The sequence below is a fragment of the Lupinus angustifolius genome, unplaced genomic scaffold (genome assembly GCF_001865875.1).
Source record: "Lupinus angustifolius cultivar Tanjil unplaced genomic scaffold, LupAngTanjil_v1.0 Scaffold_284_30, whole genome shotgun sequence".
Taxonomy (NCBI): domain Eukaryota; kingdom Viridiplantae; phylum Streptophyta; class Magnoliopsida; order Fabales; family Fabaceae; genus Lupinus; species Lupinus angustifolius.
This window is the reverse complement of record NW_017727600.1, coordinates 8,650-35,866: the sequence shown is the minus strand read 5'-3', so window position 1 is coordinate 35,866 and position 27,217 is coordinate 8,650. Positions and strand designations below refer to the sequence as shown.

Below are 27,217 nucleotides of genomic sequence, written 5' to 3'. Positions count from 1 at the left end.
TGAAAACACCTTTTAATATACAAAAGTGATGAAACTAACTTACTAACTTTTATTTATTGTTATTTACTTTCCACATTTTATTTATTCTTTAATACCAACCTTCCTTAAGGAAGAAGTTTGGTTTGTTAATAAAATGAACTCGAAAGGGAGTAAATAAATAAATGTCACTAAACTTATTATTCTTTTGTTATTTATTTATTTATTTATTTGTATCTAACAACTAACTATTCATCACTTTTATATATTAGAATACCATTAAACCGATGTTGGAATTTATTCCACAAAAATCGAGATGGTATTCAAATGTACTTAATAATTATGTAATAGATAATTGCTTCGATACCATTATACCGACGTTAGAATTTATTCTAACAAAGCCGAAATGGGGCAAAGAATGAATGACTTATTCACATGATTATTAAGAAAGTAAGTTGTAACTGGAATATTTTTGAAACCATTATACCGGCGTTGGAATTTATTTCAACAAAGCTGAGATGACGAACAAAGAATAAAACCGAGTTCTCTTACTTACAAAAGGAACATAACAAAAATTAGAGTATTAATCTTTCAATACTCTAATTGAGAGGAGAAAACTCTACTGTCAGGACGATTTGTTGAGAGGAGAAAACTCTCAACTAAAATAAACACCAAATAACGCTTTCAACACTATGCGACAAAGATGAGCAACGAGATATTCATTCACTAGACAAAATATTGCATGGAACTACTACAAAAGTTCAAGATGGATAAATGTAAAGAAGTGGCAACACCCATGGCATCATCCTGCTATCTCGACAAGGATGAAAAAGGTAAAGCAATAGAGGTAACAAAATATCATGGGATAATTGGTTCATTACTGTATCTAACTGCTAGTCGCCCCGATATAATGTTTAGTGTATGTATGTGTGAAGATACCAAGCCTCTACATACATATATATGATAAGTAAGATTCATGCATTTGCATTAGGCATACATGGCTTTTGTGCATAAAGGAATCAATCATTTCTAAAATCATGTTGCATGCTCTTTCATCATATAGAGTGTTTACCATATAGTTAAGAAAAAACATTTTCAAACATATTAATCGATTAACTCATTTGATAATCGATTAAAGCCTTGTTGAAATCCGTTAATCAATTAAGGAAAGGTGTCATCGATTAAAAGGAGTTACAGTAGCTAACCTCCCAGGATTTCTGCTTATTAATCGATTAAGCCAATTCGGACCTATTCCCAACATTTCTAGATGTAACAAGTAAGATGTTTAAGTTGTGACTACTTTTTGTGAAATTTGCAACTTTATCTTTTAAATTTTTATTCTCTTATTCCAAAAAAGTGCATTTTTCATAAATAGGCATCACATTTAATTTAGAAGAACAATCAAATGAAGAGTTAGCATAGATAAGATCCAAGATTTCATTTTCTAATTTAAGCTCATCAATAAAATTATGCATTTTTCACTAATTTTCTTTTCTTGTTCTAAAATTAACCTTTTCCATCCGCATATTTTTTTATTAACTTTTTAAGTTCTTCATGCATTTCTACATAAGCACGATATAACATGTCATACGTGGGAGAATCACCGGAATTATAATCAGAATCGGAAGAGCTTACCTCACTAGATTCACCTTGCTCACTAATTTGGCAAGATATCTGATTTTGTGCTATAAGGCATAGCTTGGTTGATTCTTCATCTTCCAAGGTGCTAGATGTTGTGTCCTCTTCAGATACATCCCATACAATGTATTCCTTCTTAGTCTTGATGTCCCGAGAGTCTTTCTTCTCATGCTCAACCTTCTTGACATAAGTATTTATGCATGTGCATGTAAGGGATCATGTATTTATTCATGTGCATGTAAATCATGTATGTATGCATGTAAGTCTCATTATTAGTTATGATCATATTTTAGGTTGTGAGACTTCCATTAAGGTTCTCCTATCCTAGACTCTGCCCAATGAAACATCTCAAGACCTAAGATAATAGAAATACTCTTAGCCTTCTAGATATTCTTGAATGCTTGAACTTTGAGTGAACTTTGAGCCTTGACTTTGTTGTTTGTTGATTTGTCCATGTCTTCAAGTTTGTCATTAGACTTTGTCTTCAGTAAAATCCATGTGATGCATGCTTGCATTTATAATTGAACCTTAGTTTGGTTTGTTAGAAATTTATGATTTGTTATTATGTTTGAGCATCTTATGTTTACTACACTTATATTAGCTTTTTATTTCAGGAGTATAAAATAAATGGTCTAATATTGATAATTCATATGACTTCTGAAAACTGATACATGCTTAATGAGTTTATACCTATGTTGGCTCATAAGGGATAATGTAAACCCTATTTGTTAACACATTTGGAATAATTATGGTCCTCAATACACAAAATCACAAAATACTAAGATTATTATTATTTTATCATGTGAAGATCATAAAATTCAAGATCCTTAAAGGTATAGTATTTCATCAATCATAAGGAAAATCTAACATTGGTTTTTACATCCTAAATCAAACATATCGATAATGATAGCTTATAGAATAATAATGTTCGTATCTCTCTTTGTGCATAAGTGAGAAAACAAGGTGATGCAATGTTAAAGAGTGGAGAAAGATTCTTAAGTTTTTGTTGTACCCTTCACCAACCATTTGTATATAAACTCATGTCCTATGGTGAATGAAAATAATTATTGAAAAATGTTTAATAAATAAAAATCTAGTTAAAGCAACAATAATAAACATAATTGCATGAGCATGTTTTATGTTTGAGTCCCTTCAACAACACTTTTCATTTTAATTTTTCAATCTGTAAAAACATTTGATGAGAAAATATAAAAATATATCATAGGTAGGATCCTAATCTTGAACCGAGTCACCTAACATGTAACGTTGTGAGCACTGGGTCATGGAACAATGTAATGTTTATCATACATGATTATTTACCTTTAACCATTTCATAAATTTGAAAATCTCTTAAAATTCCCTAATATTTTCAATATAAATCCGAATATTATTATTTTGAAAATCGAATGCTTTCAGAGAAATGAATCTTGTGGGTTTGAACATTTTAGTAGTAAGTTATGGGTATCACTCATCATCAAATAAATTGGGATACAATCTTTGAACCTAAAACTCATTAGAACAAAAGTGCACGACTTAGACATGAAATTTTGATAATGTTGAACGACGTGATAATGTGACACATTTGGTAAGATTTTGTGTCATGTATCCTCCTTTTTTGATAGCTTATAGAGTGAACCCCAACTTTAAGAAGGGAACTCACTTCACTTTTCATATGGGTATAATTTAACAAAAGTTCACCATTTTCCTTTATGTTCTTATGGTTTCCAAGTATTTTTAAGACATGGGAAGTATCTTTGAGTTAAGTAGTTGCAATTACTTTTATAGTATACTTTGGACCATTGAACTCAAGATGTGATGCTACTTAAGTATGATTTAAGTTTTCAGGTGATCGTTTAGATATGAGCTTATGTCTTTTTCACCAAAACTATAGATATTGCTCCATTTTCGTCATAGGATCTAAAATAATTCTTTTTGTTTTCATCTAAATTATAAATATTACTCCATTTTAAATCAAATCTATTACACAAGTATGTCTTTGAACAATGTGCATGTGTTTTCCATTATATACTTGGCTATAGGCCTTTCATAGTGTTGACTGGCTATGACAGTGTATAGTTATTGGTGTCATTGACTTTGATAAAATGGATATCTCGTTCAAAAATTTCCTAAGCAATTTTATAAAACGAGGCGGGGCGGGGTCGGGTTTACATATACCCAAACCCGAACCCGAAATTCAAAACCCGAACCCAAACCCGAACCCAAACTCAACGGGGTTGAAAATAAAACTACCATCCCCGAACCCGAAAAAAAACCCGTAAATGATAAAGTGTTAAGGAAAATATGATATTATTTTCGTGTAATTTTACTCTAACATTTCTATTTTCTCTTGTATTATTTCATTTCTTTTATGTTTGAAGATCCAATAGTATATAAAGTAACATTAGAGATTAAAAACAAATGGCAAATGATAGAAATTTCAATTTTAAATTGAATTACCTTACTTCGGGGCGGGTTGGGGTTGGGGTCTTTGCTATACCAAACCCGAACCCGAACCCGAAATTTAAACCCGGGTAAAACCCGAACCCAATCACATCGGGTTTTCCCCGTTAAATTCGGGTTCGGTTCGGACGGGTACCCACGGGTTCGGTTTTTATTGCCATCCCTAGATGCTATGAATTATAAAGCTATGGTAGGGTCACCAACACATTTATTTTTCGGATTCTCAAGAAATAGCACTACACCAAATGCCAAGACCTAACCTCTCGTTGAAGCACAAACTTCTATGTATGTCAGCCAAATAGTATTCATGTAGCCTTCTAATACCAAAGGATACCCATCATACTTCAAACTTTAGTTCATTGCCGCCTTTTAATATTTTAATACTCTTTGGACAATGTGCTAGCTGTTGTTGCTTAGATTACTTGTTTATCTAATTGGTTTAGGGACAACATATGCAAGTACATGTCATTGCATATGTTAAGCATCCAATTAATTTTGAATATTCAAGTTATACATGACAACCATTACTTGCTACTAAATATGAGTTATGATCAAAGAGAGTAACAATGATCAAAGTTTTTAACACCTTTTCTATAGAGTGGAATTAGAGCCAACCTATATTCTCACTAATCTTAATATTCTAATCTCAAGTATCACATCAGCTTTTCCTAAGTCTTTTATGTCAAAGTTACTAAAGAGAAAACTCTTTTTTTTCCTTATCTCATCTAGATCAGTACCCAAAATTAACTTATCATCAACATGTAAAACAAATCAATATATCAATTCCATTATAAAAACTACTATAAATTCGTTAATCTGATTCATTTATTTTATATCTACTAGTTAGCATAATTTGGTCAAGTTTTTTATGCCACTCTGTAGGATCTTGTGTTCTTTAGTACAACAATTTATTCAATTTACACCAAATTTTGTGACCATTAACCATAAACCATGTAGATTACGTCATATTTACCTCTTCATCAAATTCCCCAATGAGGAATATTGTTTTTAAATCTATGCGATGGATGACAAACTTATAGATGGATGTGAATGCCAATGACATTCCAATCCAAGCAATTCTTATCACATGTGCATATCCATCAAAATAGTCGATGCCTTTTTGTTGGTATAAAACCCTTAGAAACTAACTCAGACTTAAACTTATCTATGGTTATATACTTTCATTTCAATATTAAAATCCATTTACATCCTATTCGTTTTGAACTGAATGAGAGGTCTACTAATTTTTGCATTTTTATTCTCCATTATTTAGTCCATTTCCTCATGTATAACATCTTTCTAGACAGCGACGTCTTGTGACTTTATTGTCTCTTCAAAAGCTTCTTGACCACTACCAAATATTATAATAACACTTATATCCCGTAAAGTGTGTCATTTATGTATCACTTATTATGATTGGTTAAAGAATATTCATTTATTAAATTTTTAATTTAAATATATTTTTTCAACCAATCAGAACAAATAACATATAGAATGACACATTTTATAGGACAAAAGATATACTCTCATATATTATAACATATTGGTCCATAATTCTCCATAGACTCTCTTGCTCCTTCCATAATGAACATGAAAATGTGTGATTTGTAAGTTTTCTTTTTCCTAACTCTTGGACTTCTTCTAAGTTTCAAACTTTTTAAATTATCATTATTGAATGAGTAATGTTATATCATTTTACTAAATTATCCTACTAATCTTCATATCCACAAAAATATAACATATGATACTAGAAAATCAATCATCAATAAATAAGGTATCACCTTTTGACATATATCACTTTAGTGTGGGTAGGAGGATTAATAAAAGAATTTAGTAGGAGGATATATTATTTTCTTTATTAAATAAATTAGTTTCTATGTGCTTTCTTATTAATATTACTAATGTCCCTTGTAATTAAATTGAGTTAAACCTATCTTCTTGAAGATGAAATATGTAGGCTCAACTAATGTATTTACATGATATGAGTCATTAGACTCAATAACCATGAACTTATATACTTTAATACTCTTAAACCATTTAATAAATGTCTCATGTTAAAATTATACTCCTATTTTAAATATCTTGAATTTGAGTTAGGATCCTCTTTATTAATGAAGACGCAAATGATCACTTTTATATTTATATAGAAGTAAAAATGTTATCTCATTATATCTAAAGGATAAAATTGTCAAATCATATTATATTTTTTCTCTTATTTTGAGTGTACTTACCTCTTCATTAATAGAGAAGATCCTAATACCTTGAATTTATCTGAACTTCATCATTTAAATGCATTACATATGCATATCAATATCTAGTTCAATCATCTATAAATGTCACAAAATATATTTTACCACATATGATATGCAAACCTTCTAAATTACAAACACTAGAATGAATTAAATCCAACATTTTAGAATTTCTTCCAAGCCCATCAAAAAGAAAGTTTAATCATCTTAGTGTGCATACAAGTTTTGCATACATAATGCCATATGAAGTTTTACTTGTTTTAGAAATTAAATATGAATTCATCATTTTATCCATTTTTCTAAAATTAATATGTCCGCCATAACTTACAATACTCACAATATATGAAGGTTACATCCATTATCATTAATTATATTAAGTTTAAACATATTCTCACAAACATATATTTTTCCTACAAACATTTCTGTCATAGAGAGAATAATTTTGCCTCCCTCAAATACAGATTTAAAATGGTTCTTATTAAGTAAAGATACTAAAATTAATTTTTCCTAATATTTGGTACATGACAAATATACGTAAGTGGCTACTTTTCCCAAAATGAATTATAGCTCTATAATTTCTTTGCCTTTAACGTGATGCATTTCCCATATATAGAGCATTTCTATCTTCTTCATTAATTGTCTTGAAGAGATCCTTCTTCTTTTTCCTCTGGTTTTGGTGTGTTCATCACATATACCACCTTCAATGTTGTAAGAAGGAAGTGTCTCTCCTTTTGCCAATGTTGAAAATTTCCATCTTCAAACCTTTTGAGTTTCATAAGTCAAAAGTCATCTCCTTCAAACCTTTAGGATTGATTCACCCACACTAATCTCGTTCTTAGATTGGACGCAATAGGTGTACTCACTGAACCCATTCAGGATACATGAAAACTTTGGTTTGGTTTTTACACTCAAGCACATGAACAAATTTAGTTTATAGACTAATAGTCTCCTTAACTCTCTATGTAAAAGTGAGAAAAGAATGTGATTTAGAATTGAAGAATAGAGAGATTCTGAAGTAAACAAATTTGTGAGCTTCATACAAGCAGGTTTTAATTACAGACTAACTCATGCCACTTGGTAAAAGAAAATAAATTTTCAAAAAAGTTTATCAATCACCAAAAATTTGGTTTAAGTTGCAATAACAAATATAAAATGACAATACATAATGAATCTCTTAAACAACACGGTTGTTTATCTTTAACAGTTTTGTAATCTTGAAAATCTCTCCGAAATATATTGATATTTACAAAATGATAGTATATTTTTATTTTATTTTTGTATGCACTGCAAGATAAAAACATGTATATTAGTGACATTATCTTGAATGTTGGTAAGTTTTGTCTTTTATAAAACAAATAGTAAAGGATGTCATTATAACCAATCTATTAAGTTTTGATGAAGACAAGGTCTTATATGGAAGCTTGAAGATTTGGACATATCAACAATTAACATACCGAAAACTCAAGGTCAACGTCATAGAACTTAGGATTGTTTTTTATATTCTAGAGTCCTAAGATGCTTGCCTAGTATTAAGTTTTAGGATAGGTAAACTCAAGATGAAAGTGTGTCACAAAAAGTCTAAAATGAAAATCATATATGATGAGGCATAACATCTACATATATATATATATATATATAATAAGTAAGTTTCATGCATTTGCATTAAGCATACATGATTTTGTGCCTAAAGGATTTAATCATTTCTAAAATCATGTTGCATGCCCATTCATCATATAAGGTGTTTACCATATAGTTAGGACAAACCATTTTTAAACAATATTAATCGATTAACTGATTTGATAATCGATTAAGTCCTGGTGAAATCCGTTAATCGATTAAGGAAAGACATAATCGATTAAATGGAGTTACAGTAACTATCCTCCAAGAATTCCTGCTTATTAATCGATTAAGCAAGTTTTTAATCGATTAAGCCATAACTGAAAATCTGTTTTCAAGAAACACGTTAATCGATTAACTTGTCATTTTATCAATTAATATCAGTTGAGTCAGTTATGAACAAAATCTGTTATTTTGAAACATAATAAATCAGTTTTAAGAGAAGCTTTACACACTTTCAATTAACAACAAAAAATTATAGAAAAGAAAGAAAAACTCAAGATTCATTGTGCTTAAGTTTTCGAAGCTATCTTGTTGATTCTTTGAAGTTTTTCTTGCATACATTCTCAAGAGAGAAAAAAAGAGAGAAAAAAGAGAAAGTCCTTTTCCATTGTGCCAAACATTTTTCTATTAAGTTGAAAGACCTTGCATGATTTCTACATCTAGTTCTTAGGGTTGTATGTGAGATCTTGTGTCAAGAGTCATAGAGCCGAATTTAGAGTTTATATCCGCACAATCTTGTGTACAAAGTAGCTCGCCAAATTTATGTAAATTGAGGATAATTCTCGTGGTGTATGGTATCATCATAAGTTGAGAATCAATAGTCTTCACAAGGCTGTGAGTCTTGATTCGAGCGATAGTTTCGGGTTGGGCCAAATTGCGCGAACGGTGTGGTATCCAAGTAGCCGTAGATAGAGGTCAAACCGAGCTTGGTGGCTCAACGGTTTCAAGAAAGAAGTTTATGCTAGGATAATTGGAAGTGTGATTGTAATTGAATAACATTTTTAATAGTGAAGAAAAATCTCCCAAATCAACCAGGAGGCCTGGATGTAGTTTGCAAGTGGACCCGCAAAACAAATCAGGATAAAATCCTCGAGCACATTTTCTCTTTTCCTATCTCTTTATGTTTCTGTCTTTACTTGTTTTTTGAGTTCATTTGCATTTTGTGATTAATTGTTAATTAGTGTTAATCTGTTGATAATCACGAATCAATATTAGGATAGTAAAGATCAAGATTCATCACTGTTTTTCAAAGCAAGAAAACTATTTTTCAAAGAGTATAATCGATTAACGTACTGACCATAATCGATTAAGAGAACTGTCTTTAATCGATTAACCATGTTGATAATCGATTAATTGCAACAACTTTATATTCTGCGCAAATATTAGAAAAACAAGATTAGTGATCCACTACATTTATTCACCTCATTCTTACCTTAATGGTACCTATCAACATTCTCTTCAACATCAAAAAACATAACCTCTTTGAAGTGTAAATATTTCATCAACCAACACAACTATGCATAAATACAGTTCCATAAAGGCATAAACCCAAGACACTCTTTCACCAATAATGAATCTTTTGTGATTTAAGTTTTAATTCATTGTACATGACCAATTTTTTTTTTGGAAATCCTTAAACATAAATCCATAAACCAAATAAAAAATCTTAAATTTAAGATGAAAGCCATAAAAATAACAATAAACCTCTGAAAGATAAACAAGAGTCCAATCTTCCCCAATGATATTTTTTCAAAATGGAGCCACTTCACTTCTAGAGAAAAAGAGGCCAGAAGGACTCCCATTAGGTAGCAAAGCCAACCTTACAACACTTTCAGCACCATCATCAACAGTCAAATAACCAGTATGGTTGTTGAAATCTGTTTTAACATAGCCAGGGCAAACAGCATTGATGCAAAAAGATGGGTACTTCTGGGAAATAATCCTTGTGTAGGCATTCAAAGCAACTTTGGATACTTTATATGCTGGAAAAAGAGTGGGCCAGCCTTTGGCTTCCAATAAATTCTTATTGAAGTCTTCTAGGAACTGACTCAAAATCTCATCAAGTTTTTCCTCTGTTAGGCTTTCAATATTATTTAAGACTCCTTTAGCCCATCCATTTGGTAAAATCTGCATCAGCATGAGCAACAAACGTTATTCTCAATTTCCCAAGTACAACTATATATTACAATGATGGAGGTTTTGGCCGTCTTCGTAACGATATGGTTACGATAAAGTACCTCCAAAATCCCCCAGCTGGAAGAAACATTAACAATCCTTGGTGAGTCTGACAATTTTAGAAGTGGAATAAGTGCTTCACACATGCCTTTGGAACCATAGTAGTTTGCTGCAATACATGCTGCTACAGATTCATAAGTTGAAGTTGTGATTTTGTTCCAATCAATGTTTGCACCCTCTACCTGTAGCAATTAACTTTCTATTTACTCATGAAGTTACTGTTAAATATGTTCCAAGTAATCCAATGATATATAAAATTAATATTACAAAAAAAAAAAAATCAATGAAAGTAATGTTAGAAACAATTTGGATGGTTCAATTGGACTATGTGGAATTCCTGCAGGTTGGAAACTTATCTCAAATTCTACTTTAAAAACTTCGAGGATATAATGTCATATTCATAGTTCTTACTCTTGACTTTTGAGGGAACAAATTTGGTCGCAATCTTCCCAAATATGCTGAAATCTCTCCCTTTTTTGATACAGAAAATATGAATATATCATGTATGTTTTATGCCTACTCAAACTAGAATGTTGAATACCAATATGATGTTGAGCTAATAGTATAACGTCTAGCTGTATTCTAAAAAAACAAAAGAAGCTACACTTGTTGAAAGGAGATGTAACCAAAAATGATTAGTTCGTGGTAGGGTGAGGAGATAAAGTGAAAACTACCTCTGTTTGGGGATGAGACGAAGAAAATAAATATAAATGGCTCAGAAAACATACCCCAGCAGTAATTGAAGGTTCCAAACCTTCTCCTTTAACAACTACTCCATTTACTCCTGCATTATTCACCTACACCAAATTCAATCATTTATACTATTCATTCCAAATGGGTGTTTAAAAAGGAGAATAATAAATTAACAGCAGAAAGAAGAGTTGGTATGAGAAAATAAAATGTGTGCTTTGGGCTGTATCACCAACTGACAGTGTTTATAGGCGAAAATGAAGGAAAGACAAGAAAAGCTTGCAAAAAATTGTTATAACTTGTATTGGGCACAATAAAAAACATGACAAAAATGAGGCAGATGATGTTAGTTCTTTTTTGCAAGTATGAGATAATATTAGGTTTTATAATTATATATCTACTTTAAAGATAATAAAAAAGATGTTTTTGGATATGGTCCATTTTTGGAGAAGATGAATCCTTATCCCATTATCAAAGTGTGAGGAAAATTAATAAAATGTTTGCTCTCTATTATAGGTAATATATGTGTTCCTCTCTTCAGAATTTTTTTTTGCCTTTGAGTGAGTAAGGCCTTGGAAAGAGCAAAACAAATCAAAGGTGTTCAGCGTTCTCCAGTATTGTAACGGCTGAAAGTATGTAACATGATATTTTCACTTATGCTATTGATCTAAATGTGTTGTATATTTTTTTTTATGTTCCTAAGGGTTGTCTCACTTTTTTAGGTAATGAACTAATTTCTTTTGGGATGTGTGAATATCCCTCTTAACAAGTGTCATGCATATTAATCGAATCATTGACTTTTTGGTTATCATGTAATTTAACGAGACCTTACATCACTAGACCAATTTTATTAGTAAATGTGTTGTATATGTGTTAACATGATGAGATCATACATCATGTGATCTTTTCCCTTTCTCCTATTGATGTAAATATATCATATATGTATTGACATATTTAGATCAAGATTTTATTATATGAATTTACCTTTCGTATCAGAATCATGTTTTCCTCTGCTTATAGTAATTCATTCATATTTACCCATGTCTTTGAATATATCATCACTGAGAGTGGCCATAACTTCATTAATTAATTAAAATTATGGAGTTTTTAAAACATTTGCAATAAATCATACATAATGTAATGAGATCTACTTTGTTCTGAGGATGAAACTTTGGATGTCTTTAAAAAAATTAAGCCTGAAGTAGAGAAGTATGGAAAACAAATTAAAATTGTGAGATTTAATAGGTGTGGAAAGTATTATGGTAGATATATGAAGAAGGGACAAACATCTAATCCATTTGTGAAGTTTCTTCAAGAACATGAGATTGTTGTCCAACTATGTCTAGTTCTTCTGATCACAATGGTGTGGCAAAAATTTTTTTGATGGATATGACAAGAAGTATGAGGAGTAATATTAAACTTCCTTAATTGTTGTGGATTAAAGCACTAAAGACAACAACATATATATTAAATCGAGTTCCAACCAGAGTTGTATCGAAGATGCCTTCGAGTTATTCAAAGGTTGGAAACCAAGTTTACGACATATACACATTTGGGAATGCTCGTTTAAAATGAGAGTTTATAACCCACATGAAAAGAAGCTAGAATAGAGGATTATTAATGGCTATTTCATTGGATATGTTGAAAAGTCCAAAGGCTATAGATTTTGTTGTCCAACACATAACACTAGGATTGTGGAATCAATAAATTCAAAGTTCATGGTGAATGACTTGATCATTGGGAGTGACCAAATTCAAGATATTGCTTGTGAAAGCGATCACATTGAGCTTCAACCTTATGAACTAAGTGATAGATTGATTGTCGTACACACTCCTCAATTACAAACAAGTGTTAGACAACTAATAGTTGAAATTCCACAAATACTTAGAAATGATCATGCATATCCAGTTGTTAATGAAGGACAAGATAACAATGTTTCACAACCTATTGACGAGCCAGTTGAACAACAAGTTGCTCAAGAAGATAATGAGGCAATGTTAAGATCTACCAGAGTCAAAAGGCCACCACTTCCTAGTGATTTTTAGTGTATCTACAAGAATCACACTATAACATAGGAGCCAAAAATGATCCTGATAAGCCATGAGTATGGATCAATGTCATGAAATATGAGATGAATTATATGTCATCTAACAAAGCCTGAAATCTCATTGAGTTGCATAGTGGTGAAAATGTCATTGGACGTGAATGGGTCATTAAAGCTTAGAAATACTCACAAGGAAAAATTAAGAGATATAAGGTAAGAACTACCGTCAAAGGGTTCACTCGAAGAGAAGGAATAGACTAGACAAAGACATTTTTCTCTTGTATCCAAAAAGGACTCTCAACGGTTACCTAGAGGAAAATGATTACATGAAACAACCTGAAGGATTCTGCTTTACTGAAGGTGAACTCTTAGTTTGCAATGTTAATAAGTCCATCTATAGATTGAAGCAAACATCATGTCAATGGTATCTTGAATTTCAATAAATGACCACTTCATTTGATTTTGAAGAGAACACCATGGATGGATGTATATACCAGAAGATCAATGTAAGTAATTTTTTTTCTTGTATTATATGTAGATGATGTTTTGATTCAACTAATGATAAGCGTATTCTATATGAGGTGAAATAGTTTCTTTAAAAAAAATGATATGAAAGATATGGGAGAGGTAGCCTATGGCATTGACATTAAGACCAATAAAGAAAGATCTAGAGGCATTTTGGATTTGTCTTAAAATACCATATCAACAAGGTTTTAGATAGATTTAACATGAAGAACTGTTCACCAAGTGTATCTTCCATTATGAAGGGAGACAAACTTGATTTGAGTCAATGTCCCAAAATTGATTTTGAGCTAGAGAGATAGAATATCCAATATGCTTCAACTGTTGGAAGTCTTATGCATGCTCAGGTTAGTACCAGAGCTGATATTGCATATGTTGTTGGAGTTTTTTGAAGATATCAGAGTAATCTAGGCATTGACCATTGGAGAGCTTCAAAGAAGATAATAAGATATCTTTATGGAACAAAGAATTTCATGCTCATGTACAAATGAACTGAGAATTTGGAAGTAATTGGTTACTGGGATTCAAATTATGTTTAGTGCATTAATACTCATAAATAGAAATTCCATTATATTTTTATGCTAGCTAATGAGGTCGTGTCTTGGAGAAGTGCAAAGCAAACCTTGACTGCCACTTTCACTAAAGAAGTAGAGTTTGTTTCTTGTTTTGAAGATACCTCGCATGTGGTATAGTTGAAAAGTTTCATATATGAGCTTAGAGTTGTAGACTTTATTTCTAGGTCATTGAAGTTTTACTATGATAACTCAATTGATGTATTTATAGCTAAGAACAAAAGTGGAATTTGAAATAACTCAATTCATGTTAAGGATCAGAAAAGTGGTCATTGAACATGTCAGCACTAAATTGATGATTGTCGATCCTTTGACTAAAGGCTGTCACCAAAATGTACAATAACTAATACAAATTATAGAGTTGCATAATGTTAAATTATAGATCACATCACGTGATATTACTATAATATTGCAGTAACTGACACAAATGCATAACTCTATATTTATAGTGTGACACCGAATTACAATGACGCAGTCTCATCGAGCTATAATGCAACCACACGAGCCACATTTGAGTTGCATCAAAATTTAAAATATTTTTTAATCACAAAAAATTTACACCGTGATCATAATCCGTATTGTAATGACCAAAATAACCATAATCACAATCATAACCATAATTTACACTGTGACCATAATTGTAACATAACCGTAATTTAAAATGTTAAGTAGTAATTATCAACTATAATTATAGTTATATAGTTGAGTCATATTTTAAGTTGATAAATATGCTAAACTTTTATGAATGTGGCTCATATCCACCTAAATGTGAAGTTTAGTGATACATACCAAGATATCTAGTTTTCCAAATTGGATCCTGATAAAGTCTTCAATTGACCTTATACTTGCAGGATCAGTCACATCAAGCTGATGAAAAACCACATGGCCAGGAAGGTGAAGCTGTTTCAGTTTCTCAATAGCTTCCAGACCATTCTTTTCATCTCTTGCTGTTACAACCACAGTGATTCCATTAGAAGCCAATTGCTTGCTTATTGCAAATCCAATGCCCTTATTTGCTCCTGTCACAACTGCATATCTACAAAACCATTTCAAAACAGTTATGGAAGAGGAGGATATGTATGGTGAAAATTGAAGAGAAAAGGAAAGCAGAAGTACCTTTTTGTTCCTTCTGCCATTGTATTTGAAAGAAATATCAGGATACTATTTTGAGGAGGGAACGAATGATGATTTCAGAGTTGATAGTTTGTTACATATATAGGGAAACTAGCGTAGACAAACTTAAATATAAACAATTTTTTTGATACATAAATATACACAGTTAAGTATATTAGAAAACTTGAATTTTAATAAATAAATTTCCATAAATTTTTTGTAAACAATTTTATTTTCTAAAATATATAAAAGTATTGCGTGAAAGTTATTTTACAGTTAATGGCGCTTTTCTATCATAAGGAAGGAACAAGTCATATTCAAATTTAATTTGAATTGATTTTCAATTTTATAATCTCTTTCCTGCTTACTAGTAAACGTCAACTGACAAATTAAGTTTGAATTGTTTTTCAGTTTTATAGTTTATTTCACACTATCTTAACATTGGGATAGTTAACCCATATAATAAACTTTACTGTAGCCTCCCACATATTGAAATCATTATTTTATAAAAATATGTGGGCATGAAAGTGATCGTACATCTAATTACTTGTTCTATCATAAGGAAGGGACAGAGTCAAATTCAAATACAAATTGGATTCGAATAAATTTACAACTTTATAATCTATTTCCTATGTTTACTAGTAAAAGTCAAATGACAACTTAAGTTCGAATTGCTTTTGAGTTTTATAGCTTATTCCCCACAATAAACTGGGGTAGCTAATCAATATAATAATATTTAGATGATGATTGAATATATAAATAAATGGACTCAATGTTTTAATTTTCAATGATGTATTGTTTATATACGCAAAATCATTTCTAAAATATCACAATCTCTAATAATTCTAACAAAACAAATCTAAATAAATGTATTTACATATCACATTTAAATTTGATTTTAGGATAATAATAACCTTATTAATTTGTTTACATATTCACTTCAGATTTGATTTGCATTTAGGATAATAATAACCAATTCCGTTATCAATCTGTTAATAAGGATTTGGTTTGTTACGACATTACCCCCTTTAGTAGGAGCATGGGGATTCAGAATGCTCAACATGTTGAAGAAACATTGAAACTATGGTTTTCCCAAAGCTTTGGTGAAGATATCTGCGAGTTGAACAGTAGTAGAAAGATAGGTAGGAATAATATTATGGCGGAAGACATCATTACGAACAAAATGACAATCATCTTCTATGTGCTTTGTACTTTCACGAAACACCGGATTTTTAGCGATGTGCAAGGCCGCTTAACTATCATAATGAAAAATCATAGGTTTGGTATGAGTGATACCAAGGTTGGAAAGAATCTCTTTTAACCATTTGAGTTCACATGTAGTATTTGTCATGGACCGATACTCAATTGCATCTGATGATCGAGAAATAATAAGTTGTTTCTTTGTTTTCCAAGAGATAGGGGACTGACCAAGCTGAACAAACAACCAATGATGGAGCAACGCGTAAGTGGATAGCTAGCACAATCGGAGTTGCACCATCCATGAAGTTGAAGATCACATTTGCGAGAAAGCAATATGCCTTGACCGGGTTTGCCCTTGAGAAAACGAACCACTATGAGGGCAACTTCCAAGTGCTCAATTCATGGTTCCTGCACAATCTGAGATAGCGTGTGAACGCTGAACGAAAGCTCTGGACATGTAAAACATAGGTAAATCAACCGCCCAACCAATCGACGATAATGTTCGAGGTTGGAAAGAAGAGTTCCAGTAGCAACAGGTAGATGATAATGTTGTTCTAACGGGGTGCTTGCAGGTTTTGTATCAATGAGGTCAGCTTCAGAAATAATATCGTGGGTGTACTTACGCTGAAAGACAAAAATACCCGTAGGATTGTGAACAACCACAATACCTAGAAAATATTTCAGTGTGCCAAGATCTTTCATATGGAAGCATTTGTTGAGGTGAGTTTTAAACCATTTGATGGTTAAGGAATCATTATGGTAATGATTAGATCATCGACATAAACAAGAACAACAATTTAAACCCACTTTTGATGTAAGGGGAACAAAGAATAATCAAGACATGATTTCTTAAATCCATAAGATACAAGTGCATAAGACAATTTATCGAACTAGCAACGTGGAGCTTGGTTTAGGCTGTATAATGATTTTTGGAGTTTACACACCATGTGTGGGCCAGAAACAAAAAACAAGGAGACATGCGAATTAACACTTCATCATGGAGATTTCCGTACAAAAATGTAATGTGTATGTCCATTTGATGAAGTTCCCAAGATTTGGCTGCTGCAGTACCACTACAAGAACAATTTGCATTGTTACCATTTTTGTGATAGGAGTAAATATTTCAGTTTAGTTGATGTCTTTCTTTTGATGATTTCTGTGTACAACTAAACGAGCTTTAAATTTCGATACACTCACTTGAATTAGAAAACCCTTCACCGTTATCAATGGCGAAAGGGATGTAAAGCCATAGTCCTTATAGAATGATGAAGACAAAAAAAAAGTGCAATACAATCTCAAAGCAAATAACATCCTTAGTTTAGCACTTGGAATTGAGAATTCTTCAGAGTGTCAAACTACAAATCTGCCAAAGAAATGTGGGATACTCTAGAGACTACACTCGAAGGAACTGAGGAGGTCAAAAGTTCGAGACTCAATACTCTCTCCCAAGAATAGGAAATGTTTCGTATGAAGCCTGAAGAGAAGATACTTGATCTTCAAAAGAGATTTACTCACCTTACAAACCATTTGATTGCACTTGGAAAAGTATTGTCAAATTTAACTTGAAAGTTCTAAGATCTCTCTCAAGAGAATGGCAACCCAAAGTGACAGCCATTTTAGAAAAGAAAAACTTATCTAAAATGTCATTGGCTGAACTATCTGGAATGTTGAAAGAGCATGAGTTGGAATTGATCCAACTTGAACAACATGAAAAGTAAGAGAAGAAGAGAAAGAATATTTCTCTCAAAGATAAAGCAGAGACATATGAATCCTCAGAAGATGAATCAGAAAAAGTGGAAAAAGAAGACTTGAGCATGCTGGTGAAAAAGTTCAGTAAATTCCTGAAAAGGAATAAAAATGGCAAGGCTGTACAACTCAAAAGATTCACCAGAAGCAATGATGTCTCCATTTCCAATCAAAACTTCAATTGTTTTGAATGTGGAAAACCTAGTCACATGAATATGGATTGTACTACTTTAAAGAACTATCCCTTCATGGAAAAATTTGAAAAGAAGACCGGTACACAGACTTATATTGCATGGGAGGATAATGACTCAAGTTCCACTTCAGAACTAGAAGAGTAAGGTAATCTCTCTAATGGCGTCTCATCACTCTGATGAAATAAGTGAAACTGAACTTTTTAATAAGCCATCTTTTTCTGATTTACAAGATGTTTTCAATGAATTGCATAGTGAACACGTCAAACTCACTAAAATTTATTTCAAAATAAAAACTTGAGATTGACGCATTCCGCAATATACCTTCTTCTTCTTGTCCAAATTGTATTACTCTTGAAAGTAAAATTTCTACTTTGAGTCTACAACTCAAAAATCTTAATAAGAGTAGTACAAAATTGGATGATATGCTAAAAAATTGAAGACACTCCACTAACCGTAGAGGTCTTGGTTTCTCCCAACCTTCTTCTCTTAAGAAAAAGGAGGTGTCTAAGAAAACTATCTTTCAAAAGCAAATTATTCATACTCATCATATTGCTAAATTTAAATCAAGGATACAAATGCATCTATCCAATTATACTTATTGTCTAAATCATTTTCATACCTATAATATTTGCAAAATTAGAACATACGGTATTTATTCCCTTAGGACATTTTAAATGGATAGAGAAAGGTACTAACCATGTAGGGCCCAAACTGAATTGGGTACCTAATATTACTTAAATTGTTTTGGAAGAGTATTTGGGAGCCGCCAACGACTTAGGGTATTTGGATCGCGACTGCTCAAAACACATGAAGAGCGATAATGGAAAGTTCTTTGTCCTTACTCCAAGGGACAAAGGCTATGTCACATATGGTGATAATAACAAAGGAAAGATCATTGGAGTTGGTAGAGTCGAGAAGCCGCCTTCTACTACAATAGAAAGTAGCGATCTAGCATTCTAGGATTTCGCTTTTTATTGTTGTTGCAATTTTAGAACTGATGTTATTGCTGTTTTTACTTGTTCTTTTGATATTGTTTACGAACATATTGCTATTTGCTAATTTCTATGTATGAATTTATTAATTACTATTATGAATGTTATGCTTTGATTCGGTTGATTACTATCTAGCATTACCCGAAATTCATAGTATTATGCAAAAATTATGACTTTGGCTTGTTTATAAGTCAACATATCTTGTTACCATTGTATATATATATATATATATATTGTATTTGACAAAACTAGCTTTTATTCTTTTTGGTAATGTCAAAAGGGGGAGAAAAGTTGAAGTTGTATTTTTTTGTCAAATTATTTCAGGCACATTCAATAAAACTATGGGGGGTATACAAGATAGGGGGAGCATATTCGAACTTTTAACAAAGTTATATCCTCTACATATGTTGAACCTTAAAAAAGTTAAAGATCTCAATTTTCAAATGGTATTGGTTTGTCATCATCAAAATAGGGGAGATTGTGAAGAAGATCTTGTTCCTGACCTTGACACGATTGTGATGAAGACACCAAGATAAAAAAAAGAAGAAAATGAAGACGACCATGAAGACATAGAAGACTCAAGCTTCAAGAAAGTTATAAATTAAGTCTTAATATAGGTACTTCTATCCCTAAACTCACTTTAAATATTTAGTTGCAATGCTCAAAGAAGGAAAATATTTTTTAAAGAATTGGATATGTCTATAATTCAAAGTCAAATTGCTAAGTAATGAGTTACTTGACCTAGTTAACAGATTACCAAAACTAGGTAACAAGTTACTTGAACTTTGAGGCAGTTGGTAATAGGTTATTGGAACTACATAACATTTTACCTGACTGAGAAAACAGTTACAAAGCAAAACTGACTATTGCGACCGATTAATTCAATGTAATAATCGATTACCACATTGGACTTAAATTTTAAGCAATCAATTACCTTCCCGTGACAATCGATTACACAGAGCTATTGAAATCATATTTTCAAATTCAAATGAACAAGTTTCATCCAAAGTGAATATGTTTCATTCCAATCGTGTCTCCTCTTCATGGAAGGTTAGCATGGCTGATTGGAAGACTATTTAAAGGTATTGAGACATCTAAGTTCAACACTACCATAACACACAGAAAGTATTCACAATCACTCAAAACTTTCAAACACTTAATAAACAAATTTTCAGCACATTTTTCTTAAGCAACTTTGTTTCTAAACTTTCATACTTTTTGAAGTTTCTTGATAAAGTGTGAAGTGTTCTAAACTTATGGAAGATTAAGAGCATTGTTTACTGTGTATTTATATTGTGAGATCAAGGTTTGCAAGTTATAGATTTGTTCAAAACTTGTAAAGGCAATCCAAAGCTAGTATTGAAATTCTTCATCTTGTTGTAAACTTTTTGACACAAAGGTGTGTTTAGAAGGGGAAAGGAGTTCACTTGAAAAGGGAATTTTCAAGGGTAGATATATTGTGAGTGTGTAAGGTACAAAAATATCGGGGAGAGAAATTGTAATTGCAACTCAAATTATTTAGTGGAAAAATCTCTTGTGTGGCAAGAGTAATGTAACCTTTTGTGGAGAAGAAGGTGAACTTGTATAAAAACCCTTTGTGTACTCTTCTTGAAACTCATTCTTGACATTTAGTTTTTGATTTACTCGGTTGAATGTTGAATTCTGCATAAATAATTCGCTGCACTTACACTTTGATATCATAGCAGAAAAGTCAGTCATATTCTCCCAAAAACTAATTCACCCTCCTCTTAGTTGGCAACTTGAACTTAAATAGGTGCATTAGTAATTTTTTCCGTAAGCCTCTTATAGGCTTCTTCCTGTTTTCCCCCATTTAAAACCAACATTATTTTTAACAACATCATTAAGAGGTGCAACCAAGGTACTAAAAGTCTTTGACAAATCTTCTATAGAAGCTATCTAAACCATAGATGCTTGTTACATACGTTATGGTCTTAGGGGTCAGCCAATCTTAGATGAACTTGATCTTTTCTTCATCAAAATGAACTCCTTTGGCATTTATCAGAAATCCAAGGAAGATCACATGATCCACGAACTACATTTTTCAATATTAGCATGGAGTTTTTCCTTTCTCAGCACAAGTAAAACACTCCTCAAATGCTTATAGTTTTCATGAATATTTTTACGGTATATTAATATATCATCAAAATAAACTACTAAAAATTCCCCCCAAAACTCTCTCAAGACGTGGTTCATCAATCTCATAAAAGTATTGGGTGCATTAGTTAAACCAGAGTGCATAATTAACCACTCATATAAACCAAATTTAATTTTGAAAGCTGTTTTTCATTTATCCCTTCCCTTATTCTAAATTGGTGATACCCACTTTTTAAATCAATTTTAGAAAATATGCAAGCACCATATAATTCATCTAATAAGTCATCCAATCTAGGGATGATGTGTCTATACTTTACCATAATATTGTTGATAGCTCTACAGTTGGTATACATCCTCCAAGTGCAATCATTCTTTGGCAGCAAAATAATTGGGACAATACAAGGGCTTAGGCTTTCTTGAACCCACCCTTTATGCATCAACTCCTCAACTTGCTTCAGAATCTCATGAGAATCATGAGAATTGCTCTAATAGATAGGTCTATTGGGAAATGATGCTCTAGGGATAAGATCAATTTGATGTTCTATCCCCCTCAAGAGTGGAAGACCACATGGTACTTCCTTGATAAATATATCATCAAATTACTGTAGAAAACCTTTGACAAACTCAGGCAAATAATTTTCATAAGTGGGGTTAACATTCTATTGAAAATGTCTTTCTTGCGTGGTTAGGCAAGACAATTTTCGATCGATTTATTTAGTGATGGTCTATTCTTTGCTCGCCATCTCGGCTTTGCTAGAATAAATTCCAACTCCGGTATAATTACTATTTTACATTTGCATCTCTTTCAAGATTCAATTGTATATAGTATAGGGTTATGTAGAACCACAAGGAATTGCCTAATAGAATATTATTATAAACATGTTATATTACTAATAAAGATTGAATATGTTTTTGATTGATTTTGTATTATGTTGCATAAAAAGTAATAAGGAAACTTAAACTAATATTCACAAATTCTTGAGGAGAAAATTGGTTTGAAATATGGAATCATTTCTAGACTCCATTGATTTTGAAAACATTACAAGTTATGTGTTATACTTTCGATTGATTCTACACACCATTTCTAACCTAGAATGGTAAGATGATTTTCAAACCTTATGTAATACACTAAATAATAGTTAAGTATCACTCGTCAGAGTAGGTTGTCACACCCAACTTCAGGCTCCATTAACTTTATTTAGCTGTGAACATAAGTTGCTTAAAATAGACGCTTGATGTGGCAAGTGAACTAAGGTGTAGGTTATACTTTTTAGTTCACTTGTCAACTCTTTGAGAATAAGCATATTTTGATCTTTAAATCAAGTTTTAGGTGATCAAACTATAACCACATTAAGAACTTCATAAAGAATCAAAACGTAACCAAAAGTAATAACTTGAATGAATTGATTTCAAAAGATGATACAATTGAAGAGAAGAAATAATATTACACCATAATACAAATCAATATGTAGGAGCATGAGCCATCTATCCAAGAATGAGATTCTTTTGGACCCAAATGTGATTACAAAATTATGTTTTTGTATCACACTTGCCATCTCCTTTATCCTATTGAATTCTAAGTAAATATTACAAGAAATTACCTAGAACAAGCTTAGAATCGAGACTAGAATTTCTAGATAGAAGAAGTGAAGAAGAATAATGAAGAATGAATGTGAAAATGTAAGTGGAAGAATGGAATCAAGTGTATGTTGAAGTGTTGAATGTGGGCCTTATTTATAGGCAACCAGGGTATCTCCTGGCTCACCTACTTGCCCATGCTAGGCGCACCAAACCCTTCAGCATGGGTTTTGGTCCATGACCAAGTAGCTTAGTCAGCTGCTTGGTGTTGACTCACCAAGGCTAGTTATGAGCTACTTGACCAGGCTATTGTGAGCTACTCTAAAAAGTGCTCAGGAGCCTTGTCAAGTGAGGTCATGCTTGTTGTCAAGGTTGCTTGGTTGCTAAGTCAAGTTGATCCCTTGCTGGGTCAGCCTACTTGGCTGCTTATGTGGCCATGTTGAGCTATCTGCTTGAGCAGCTTGTCCTGCTCTGACTAGGTGTGTGGTTCTAGCTGGGCGGTCCCAAGGTGCACGCCAAGTAGCCTGCTTCAACAGGATGGCTTATTCCAGGCTTGAGTCTGAACTTGTAAAGCTTGTGCTTGACCGAGCCAAGTTGGTGCCAGGTCATCTGGGTGGTGTTGAATGTCCATGCCAGGCTAGTTAGTGAGCAGCTTCATGTTTGCATCAAAATGGCTTATGTGGACACTTCCTTGATTGACTATATTTTCTTCATTTTTTTTCTTCATTTTTCCTAGAAACTTTACACAAAGATTTGGAAAAAGAGGCGGACAAAATATATAATCAAAATATGACAATTTATCTAAAAAGTGTTGAATTAAGTTGGTTTTGCATGATTTGCATAGGATAAGTGCCATGAAAATTAGGTATTTTTTGGCATTTATCAAATCCCCCCAACTTAAGACTTTGTTTGTCCTGAAACAAATGGTAAAACACATCCGAATTACATTGGCTAACTTTTATGATTAGATTGACATGAATTCAAATTTTGCCTAACCATGTTCAATAATTTCCAATGAGATTTTTCAAGATTTGTGAAATTCACACATAATGCTTCAAACATCAATTTTTATGCTTATGTTCATAAAAAATTGTAACAAAATCAAAGCAAATAATTTTCAATTCAAAAACTGTTTTTTTTTGCACACAAGTTCAAAGATAGAACTTTTCAAGGGATGTACGTGTTTCACTCAATATTCAAACATTTGCATGTAGTAATTTGTACTTGGTTTTTGTTTTACCTATTCTCTTAAATTTCATATTCAATCAAAGATCACTAAGGACTTGTTTTCGGTAGTAATGCGACTAGGCTTGAAAAAAATCATGGTTTTTCTTCGATAAACAAATTTACTTCAAGAGAGCAAAATATTTCAAAAATTTTCTATGAAGCACTTTTACTCCTCTTTTTTTTCATAATTTCCTTTTACAACCTCTTAGTTTTTGAACCTTGACTCTTTTTGGCTTTTTTCATTGTATTTTTCAATCTCTTTTTGTTTTCTATCTTTGATAACTTTGGTTGCTTTTGTAAAGAGATTGAAAAATCTTTTTCACTTTTTCTTTTCAAGAAGCTGAGCCTACCAATTTTTTTCCCCCCAACTTATTCCTTTTCAAACACTTTAAAAAAAGTATGCTATCTTTGATCATGGGTTTGTTTGAAAAAAGCTAATTCACTTTGTTTGGCTCAAAGGGGCTTATCAAAGGATAATCTTATTCTTGGTTAGACTTTTTGGCCATTTTGGTTCAACTAGAGAATAAACATTCCTTGATCCTTTCCTATCAATCTTATGCAATTAAGAGAACTAAAGACTAAAACAAGTTTAATTAGACAAAACAAATGTCGATTTTACTCTTTTTCACATGTGATTGACTCACTCCCTCAGTTGGTTTGGATTTACACTTTTGTTTTGAAAAATTGTTAGCAACAATCATGTTACATGAATTTTAAATTTGCACAAAATTTTGTTGTTATGACATTATGTGATTTTTCACAAATTTGTATAAGGCTTATATCTCATATTGCTCAATGAAAGCTTAAAAGTATACCTTAGCAAAAAAAAATCAATCATGCAACCTTTGTCAATTTATTTCATTTAGCCAATTCAATTCAGTTTTTGAAAATGATTTTGATTTTTTATGGACAAGCAAATTGCTTTCTAAACAAATTGTACATTGTACCAAAAAATTATAATTTTCACATATTCATCAACCATGTTCCCTCTTTTTAAATGATGGCCTATCCTCAAGCCAATGAAAAAAATATTTTTGAAATGAGATGTTTGATGAATATGGAAAATTATTAAAAACAAATTAAATCACACAATATAGTTCAAACTAAAATTAAAAACACGGAAGCAAACAACAAAGTTTAAGGTACAAAAACAAGGAAATAGTTTTGCAAAAGATTAAATGCATAAAAATAATGTGAAGAGAAAACCGATTTTGTTGCTTTGTTCAATCTTCTTCATCTTCATCAAGGCCTTGTGATATCCCTTCCGGCCATTGAGTATTAGCAATAAACTCTTCATAGGTTTACCTGGAAGTTAGGATGAGAGCCATAGATGCTTTTAAAGCTTCTATACATGCTTGTAATCCCACGAAAGCAAACAATTTGTTGTTGGTTTTGGAAATATTGTTCTTCAAAAATAGCTTCCAAAGTGGGGTTACTTGTCCTCCTACGTGGTGGTTGAGAAGAGGAAGCCACATCTCCAAATTTCTTCCTTAAATCAGCCTAGCTTGGGCCAAGCTCCTTTCTTTGCAATGAGATTGGACATAATAGGTGTTGACCTCGATTTTGAGTGCCATGACTTCTTCATAAGGTCTGGGCACTTCTTGGTACCTACATAAGTTAGTGATAAGTGATGGTAAAATCAAAGAATTTATACCCCTTGTTATGCAGTCATTGATCGCATCCGAGATGATGGCTGCTATGTCAATGGAGTCTTTCTCATAGATGGAGTTGATGAGCTTTGCATTTCCTAGAGGTAGATCCGAGACATGAGAGGCCGTCCATATGTTGGACAACACAAAGATGGTCCAAAGTTGTGATGCTTGAGTCATGCAAAATCGGAACACTGGGCCACTTTGGTTGACCTCCAATCCTTGCAAACACATGCTTCTCCTTACTTGAGCATCATCACGAAATTCTCCTTCCCCCGAAGATGATGCCCTTATCTTGAGTTGGAATGTGCAAAGTTCATGGTCACAATTCGGGCTTGGAGACCATGGGTTTTCTGGGTAATCGTTGATCATGTACTTTGCATAGTACACTCTTTTACCATTGACCCAAGTATACCGATTAGCTCTTTCCTCCCTTGACACGATTGAGTTGGCGTAGAATTGTTTCACAACATCAAAAGAAAACATCTTGTTGGGTGATGTGAGCTTATTCCATCCGAACTTGGCCACCTTGAACATGAACCCATCATATTCCTCTTCTTGCAAGTTGAACATTTTCTCAAGAACCGGGGCACTTTTGAGCATGATATCCTTGAACATACGCTTTCCACCCTTGTTGAAAAATTTGGTACTTTTCTTTGCTTCTTTCTCAACCTCCTTGTCTTTCCTTGATAAAAATCTTCCACTCCTACAAAAAATTTTACAATGCAATTTTTCCTTTCCTAGGAGTTAGAAATAACAATTCTAAGGCATGATGTTAAGTAAAGCACACAATTTTTCTACGACCTATAATTCTCATACTTTTTTGGCTCATTTTAATTTTCAAGTCGTGACTATGGTTTGCTAAATTAATGATGTTTTTAATATTATAAAACAGCCCCAACATCATTTTTTCTCAATCATACAAGCAAAACTCACATGTTCACAAAAAGTGCTTAAGTAAAAATTTTCAAAATCTTTTGGTTGCATCATATTTTCCAAAGCAGCCCCAAAATCTTATTAACATATCAAAACAGATTTCTCAAGTGTTTTTAAGGTGTTTGGTACATTAGAAAGTGAGGATACAACACAAAGTTTATACAAGTTGCAAGATTTCAAATTTTTGTGCATGTATGGACTTTTTCTCCTTTAAGAAGAAATTAAGATGAGTTTTTAAGCCAAGGCAACACAATTTGCAGCCACAAAACAATTCATGTGGTTAGAGTTTGCAATTTGTAGAACAAAATTTTGGTTCAAGAACTTACTCAAATTTCTACACGTTTTTACCACTTGATTTAGTAAATTGTTCAAACACTTTGTGAGCAAATCAAAACCTTTAAAATTTTTATTTTTCCATAATCATGACTGAGTCATGTTTAGGTATGTTTGGTCACGAAGTT

The 27,217-nt window shown here is 32.2% G+C and overlaps 1 protein-coding gene across 2 annotated transcripts; it reads right to left on the bottom strand.

The window, feature by feature from the left end:
- Window positions 1-6,711: 6,711 nt before the first annotated feature.
- On the bottom strand, window positions 6,712-15,234 carry LOC109340902 ((+)-neomenthol dehydrogenase-like). Of its 2 annotated transcripts, XM_019578675.1 has the most exons (6): window positions 15,123-15,234; window positions 14,796-15,042; window positions 10,907-10,975; window positions 10,181-10,360; window positions 9,689-10,070; window positions 6,712-7,024 (listed from the first exon to the last, which is right to left on the bottom strand). In XM_019578675.1, exons 1-5 carry the CDS (start codon window positions 15,140-15,142, stop codon window positions 9,693-9,695), a joined length of 894 nt encoding a protein of 297 aa, XP_019434220.1. In that variant the 5' UTR covers window positions 15,143-15,234; the 3' UTR covers window positions 6,712-7,024; window positions 9,689-9,692. The 2 variants fall into 2 exon arrangements, with proteins under 2 accessions (XP_019434220.1, XP_019434219.1); XM_019578674.1 differs by lacking the exon at window positions 6,712-7,024 and having other exon boundaries at window positions 9,636-10,070.
- Between the last annotated feature and the right edge of the window lie 11,983 nt (window positions 15,235-27,217).